Below are 6,902 nucleotides of genomic sequence, written 5' to 3'. Positions count from 1 at the left end.
TCACATGTATGACGAAACCACCAATCACAAGCTTCGGAAACAATGGATGTCTGGGTGCTTCGGACGGTTGGAGCCATCAATTTCAAAAATTTGCGGCGGCTCAAGTTGTCTTGATATGGAAGCACTTCCAGCACTACAGATTATCCTACACGACCGACTAATCACAACTGATCTTGTACTGATCTTTATCTCCATTTGATGTTGCGTTCCATCCCCCTCCCACTAAGCGCCGTTTACAACAGATGTGGTTTTTTGCATGATTACCGTTCCGTTTTAGAGACCAAGACCAGATCTGGCTATCAAATGGCTTGCTCACCGTTGCATTGAAATTATTTGCACTCCGCAAAGATAATGACATTTTCCAAAGGACAAATGACTTGACATCGCTGCAATGTGCCTGGGACAATATGCAAGATCTTTGCTGCACACAGGATCCGAAATCAACTACCATGCTATATCTTCCTGGTATAATCGATGCCCAAAGGATCATCAGGTACATACTTCTGGGCTTCTTTGATAATTACGATAACTGCCGAAGCTGTCTATGGTAGCTGAAATTCATAGCACACTCATCGTAAGCTTCTGGCCGACATGTTGCGTCACGCTACAGACATGTGTCGGATCAACACAAATGCTTACAGAGCCTGTTTCTGGTGTCTTATTCGCCACCTGTAAGACCGATCTTGTCTTGATACGATTGTTACCAAGACTAACCCAATATTACATCCGAGCCGTGGGATCAGTGTGACTTATCTCCTTACTCATTGTTTTCTATCGAATCATTTCTACAATGAGATTGTCCCCCTTAGAAATTTCTAGATCGGTGCGTGTGAGTGACAAGCGAGGTTACCATAGGTAGTAAGGTGCTTCGACCCGACAGGAAAGTGTTGATTCAAATACTGTGTATGCATACCAAGGCTTAATCAATTGTCGAAAATGCTGATCAGTTTAACCCAAACCGCCCCTTTGAACAATTTATCACTCGCGTAGATAATCTTTTATCGTCCTTTCGCCGGCGGCTCGAAATACTGTCCAAGATATTTTTGGCTCGCCGTGTAATCTTGATGCTTTCATTTTTGCTTTCGTACCGCTGCAACATTGAAATAGATCCAAGAAAGAAAATGAAGGTGGATGAGACTATTACAACTAGGGGCGCTATGGTACCAATTTTGGGGAATAATCTCAACACAAGGGTAAAATTAGCGAAGCAAGCAAGCCATGAATGTGGTTGGTATGTGATGCTGTGGTCACGGAGTTGTATTCAAAGGCAGAAGTTCCAGCTTTTCAAATCTCACATCCTCATCTTCTCTTGTCCTATCCTAAATCTAGGATGGAGACCCTACAACCTATCAATTTTGAACGTTCTCTAACTTTCCATCCTTCTAAGAAAGATTTTCATCCTCATGGAAGGGCATGTGTGATACTTTATGAAAAATGTTGGGAAAACGTAATAATTAGCTGATATGAAACAATCGAGATATTATGGATGAGTCTGATTCTTTCTCACTCCCTTGGATTGCTATGAAACTCTCAATTCATCTTCTTCTTTCGAACCACAGACAGTTTCTATAACCACCCTCAATTGAGTTTGTCACAATCTGGCCCTCAATCCAGCCCTTTTCCTCATCACCTTCCACTCCCTCGCTAAAATGTTTGTCTATCTTTACCAATCCATAAACTACTTCTAGAAAGGTGCCAAATAGTCGCACTGGTACGTGTTCTACTTCGCAAGTTTCCTTCAAACCTTATGTAGGTCCAGTTCCACTAGGATGTGTATTCGACCCAATATACCCTGTTTGAATCAATTCATTTAGCCACGATTGAGAAAAGAATCGGTGGCATAAAATGCAAATGCCCTCTTCAAAATTTCAAAATAACGATCAGTTGTCTGTAGATTTGCTGCTGAATTAGAGTTTGCTGCCGAGCCAGTCCTACTGTAGAGAGACCATGGTCAATGATGCCCAGGTATTTGTAGACCTTGAGATTGAGATTGAGATATCAACTCAAAAGATAGAAGAACAGATTAAGAAGAAATGGTTTAGAATTTTATGCATCATGGAAATCAAGACCAGGGTCTCGTTCACAAAGACAGCAATATATCTATAGAAATGGAGTGAAACGGTGAGGTTGTTGTGGTTGTGTGTGTACCACGTGACCGTTGCTGCTACTTCTCGTGACTTGATAATTTTCGGAATAATTCCGATGAATTAATTCCGCTCTAACGGCCCCTCCTATCGGTTTGTATAGGGTTATGTTCTTACCCCGGATTTCTGAATGAACACTCCGCATTATCAATAATAAATCTGGAAAATTATCTCACTTATTGTTCCTTATAAATCAGCTTCGTGAATCGAATCAATAAATTGAATTTGTTATTCCTTGTGCTGTCGTTCTTTATTTTGCTTTAATTTATTTCCATTGACACGGTAGAAATCGTCATATCCCTTGAATAAATATACACGCGGTGCAACTCTTTAGCTCTCCAGTTCATTGGGTCCCCATAACACAAATATGCCTAACAATTTGTGTTTAAGAACGGCGAGAGTTTATGTTAGGACTGGCAGAAAGGTAGTCTGCTGGCATAATCTGATCCATATATATATCTTTTTCTAATTGAGGTTCTAGCAATCAATATTACTCGCTCGTACATTTGCATCGACCACTCGCCGCAATGAAATAAACAAAGTATTTCCATCAGCCTCTGAGGCTCTCAAAGATATGAAGCCGGACAGTACAGTTCTATGCGGAGGCTTCGGCCTCTGTGGTGTTCCAGATACCCTCATTGATGAAGTCGTCAACAGACCAGAGCTCAAAGGCCTTACTGCAGTTTCAAATAATGCTGGTACGGATGAATCAGGTCTTGGGAAATTGTTGAAGACGAAGCAGATCAAAAAAATGATTGCAAGTTATATCGGGGAGAATAAAACTTTTGAGAAGATGTACCTGACTGGTGAAGTCGAGTTGGAATTGACACCACAAGGAACGTTGGCCGAGAGATGTGCTTCGGGTGGTAAAGGCATACCTGCTTTCTACACCCCTGCTGCATTCGGAACGGTTGTACAAACCGGCGAGCTTCCACTTCGTAATAATCCTGATGGTACACCAAAGGAGCTTTCTTATCCAAAGGATGTAAAAGTCTTTCACGGCAAACCATATCTGCTGGAAGAGAGTATTCGAGGTGATTACGCTTTCGTGAAAGCTTGGAAAGCGGATAAACTTGGAAATTGTCAATTCCGTTTAGCAGCCAACAATTTCAACGGTGCAATGGGAAGAAACGCGAAGATGACAATCGTGGAGGCAGAAATTATTGTAGAGCCAGGAGACATCCCACCGGAAGCTGTACATCTCCCGGGAATTTATGTCAAGCGAGTTGTTCAATCTACAACGTCCAAGAACATCGAAAAATTCACCTTTGCAAAAGATCCAAATGATCCAGCGGCAAAGAGTGCGCTTGGTAGTGGTGATACCGCTGCCAAGAGAGAGAGAATCGTTAGGCGCGCCGCCAAAGAATTCAAAAATGGTATGTATGCCAATCTCGGCATAGGAATGCCTATGCTTGCGCCATCGTTTGTTGGTCCAGAAGTCGAAGTACAACTACAATCAGAGAATGGTATCTTAGGGTTGGGTCCTTATCCTCAAAAGGGGTTTGAGGACGCGGATCTCATCAATGCTGGCAAAGAGACAGTGACACTAAACCCCGGTGCTGCAGTTTTTGGTAGTGAGGAGAGCTTTGGTATGATTCGATCTGGAAGAGTAAATTTGACCATATTGGGAGCTATGCAAGTAAGCGGGAATGGTGATCTTGCGAATTGGATGTTACCCGGGAAGATTAAGGGCTTCGGAGGGGCCATGGATTTAGTTAGCAATCCTTCAATGACGAAGGTTGTTGTAACAATGGAGCACTGTGATAAGAAAGGAAATGCAAAGATTGTCAAACAGTGCGAGTTTCCTCTCACAGGAAAAGCTTGCGTCTCGAGGATTATTACTGAACTGGTGAGTGGCGTAATATCCGCGCTGATGATCAAGTGATCACCTGGCGGCTGGTGATGGATGGCAAAGAACAAACAGTGCTAACAAATATGTAGGGGGTATTTGATGTCGACTTCACAAAAGGACTTACCTTGATTGAGATTGCAGATGGTGTGACAGTGGAAGAGGTCAAGAGCAAGACAGATGCACCTTTTACAGTTGCAGAAGATCTTAAGCCAATGCTATAAATCATAGATACGAAAGCATGCGGTTTTGCATATATTGACTGGGAGTATAGCCCTGCTTCACTGCGGTATAATACTGGGATTTAATTACATACTTTACTGTAGATAAAATGACTTGATCTAAGGATGAATCACAACTCGGGTAACTTCACTATTATGAAAATTGTAACTGTGAGAAGCTTCAAATTCCTATCTTTCAAAGGGTGCCAATCGACCATACGGTGGTTCCTTAATGATGAGAGGACATTTTATTCAAAAACTAGATTACTGACCAAGAACATAGAGCGAGTATCCAGCGTGACTGGATATAGAAACTACGCTCGCTAATTCAGTGGTTTGGGTGACATACTTTATTTACTTTGCTTGAGGATCATTTTAAACAGCAATTAGCGCAACATGCAATAAGGCTGCCTCCGCAAGAGGGTCGCAATCCAGTATGTCGTTGAATATTCAATGAACGACCCGAAATATATTGATCGCTGGAGTGCAATTGTTTGAATAGACACTAGTCAATAAATACCAAATTTTGCAAGCTAGAGGTGGAATGATTGGTGAATTTCAGCTTTATACATGATCAGCAGTGAAGTGCTTGAATACCTATCTGAACAGTCTACCCAAAAAATGTTTGAGGGCCAAACGAGGATTGTATGCATTCAATGTGCGCCGGTGCATGAGCACGCGTATGGCCGTTACTCATTTATAGTCAGGTATACCTGTACATTTATCGGTATTGGTATCGGTATTTATTTATTTGTATTGCACTACTCGTAGTACATTAACTGCTAGGCGGAAGGGTGGCTCTGACTGTGCTTTCTAATTCGGCCGATCCTTCGCTAAGCCTCATCCTTCACGGTCCAACAACAATCAGCCGATGAAGATAATACACCCTGTATTCTGTCATCTTGTTGGCTAATTTTAAATGAGCGACATCTTAGTGGGTCTTCAAAATGTTAGATTACAACTGCTTTAAGAACATCGATAATCATTGACCATCACAGACAATCCAAAGACAATCCAAACACCATTATGCAGCCTGCGCCATATTTAGTAAGCTTTTCTTTGCGGTAAAGGGAACTCAGGGGTGATTAACTATAGAACAGTTGTATTACAGGATGGGAAGAGAGAAAGACCTTGTATAATCCTCCTCTTAAAGGTCCTTGGTCTATTAGTCAATCCTCAGGACAATCCTCAGGACACTCCTCGTCCCTTTCAAAAGTCAAATTACGAGAGATGTCACAACAGTATTTTTTCCATAGATAGCAACCTCCCACATCTGACCTAAAATGAGAACCTACCTGATATGAAGGACACCGAATGTCTTGCTACGCCTCCATTCGTGGGATCATAAACTTGGTAGATATATCTTTCAGTCATTGGTGCACCTCCCCTACTTACTTAATGTTTCATTTCTGCCCTTCCGATCATTTGAAATACAACACTTACAATTGTCTTCATTACCCGCTGCACTGCGAGTTTCATTTCAGTCATTCTTTTGTGTCCTTCTTTTCATAGTCACTCGTTTTGAACAAACATCTTCATCTTACAAGAATACAGCGTTTGCTGTTGTCTTTTAAAATATTCTACAGAATCACCACCTTTCTTTTATCGATTTCTAACGATGGGACATTATCTCACCTCTCTTCTCGCACTTGCGAGCGCTGCATCAGCAGTTGCCGTTCCAGCTAGCTCTTCTGTTGTAGCAGCAGCCCCAGCAGCAGGGACACCTGTTGCTATAACCCCTCATCCCTTCTTTGGCAGCTCAATCGGAGTTCTTGGCTGTATGATTAACACTAACCGTGGTACGTAAATAATTAAGAAGAAAAATCCTCACTTACCAATATTAACTTCCGATCTTTAACAGTTGCATACTGGCCTACATGGCCTGACTGCGGTGCTAGTATGTGCGTGCAGGTATCTTACGGTGGACGGTCCGTCAACTTGCTTCATATCGACCATTCGGGTGGAGCACATGACATATCTTATGATGCGTGGAATTACCTTTACACAGGACAGTCTGCGACGGTAAACCCGGAACAAGGAGGCATTATATCCGCTACATATATTGCGCAGCCCATGTCGGCTTGCTCGGATTTGATTTTGTCTCCAGATAAGAAATTGCCATTTTCCGCCGCGAACTCGATGAATTACATTTCAAACTGCACACTTGCAGGGTCAAATTGGATTTCACAGAATAGCGGACTGTGGAACATTGCAACAAGTTCTTGTACACTCGGGATAGATGAAGAATGCACATTAGACTTGAAGACAAGCAACAACCCTGTCTGTCCATCTCAGTTGGGCTTGCAGACACCGTTGACTTCTATGCCAGTTTTTAATCTGGAATACGGCACCGGAAAATCTGTTTTGGCCTTGTAAACAGGAAAAAGACAGCCGAGAGGAGAAAAAGGTGAAGATCAGCTGAACAGGTTCGAGAGATGTATTATTGTTCAAATGATATCGAATAGACTTGGAAAGGGAAGGATTGATTTATAGTTTTGTATTCATAGTCTAAATAGGAATTTAAGTAGAGGTTTACTCGCTTGATATTCTTGCTGTTTATAAGACAAAATTACGTACATAGACTACGTTGATCGACACCATCAAATTTTTTAAACCCCTTTCACATTTAAATATGTGCGATTAATTAGCGATACAAATAGTCAAGTAGATCAAGGATGTAGAATATTA

The 6,902-nt window shown here is 41.9% G+C and overlaps 2 protein-coding genes across 2 annotated transcripts; both read left to right on the top strand.

The window, feature by feature from the left end:
* Positions 1–2,511: 2,511 nt before the first annotated feature.
* Bfra_002947 (putative succinyl- :3-ketoacid-coenzyme a transferase subunit a protein) lies at positions 2,512–4,217 on the top strand (the record flags this gene model as incomplete). The annotated part of the gene is made up of 3 exons (XM_037333360.1): positions 2,512–2,568; positions 2,626–3,993; positions 4,086–4,217. 3 exons carry the CDS (start codon positions 2,512–2,514, stop codon positions 4,215–4,217), a joined length of 1,557 nt encoding a protein of 518 aa, XP_037195488.1.
* Positions 4,218–5,240: 1,023 nt separating this feature from the next.
* On the top strand, positions 5,241–6,590 carry Bfra_002946 (uncharacterized protein; the record flags this gene model as incomplete). The annotated part of the gene is made up of 4 exons (XM_037333359.1): positions 5,241–5,261; positions 5,368–5,455; positions 5,801–6,013; positions 6,076–6,590. The coding sequence occupies 4 exons, from the start codon at positions 5,241–5,243 to the stop codon at positions 6,588–6,590; spliced, it is 837 nt and encodes a 278-aa protein (XP_037195487.1).
* Positions 6,591–6,902: the final 312 nt, after the last annotated feature.

This window comes from Botrytis fragariae (assembly GCF_013461495.1).
Source record: "Botrytis fragariae strain BVB16 chromosome Unknown tig00000012, whole genome shotgun sequence".
Lineage (NCBI taxonomy): Eukaryota > Fungi > Ascomycota > Leotiomycetes > Helotiales > Sclerotiniaceae > Botrytis > Botrytis fragariae.
Note: the sequence above shows the minus strand (reverse complement) of the source record. Positions and strands in the feature narration are given on the sequence as shown.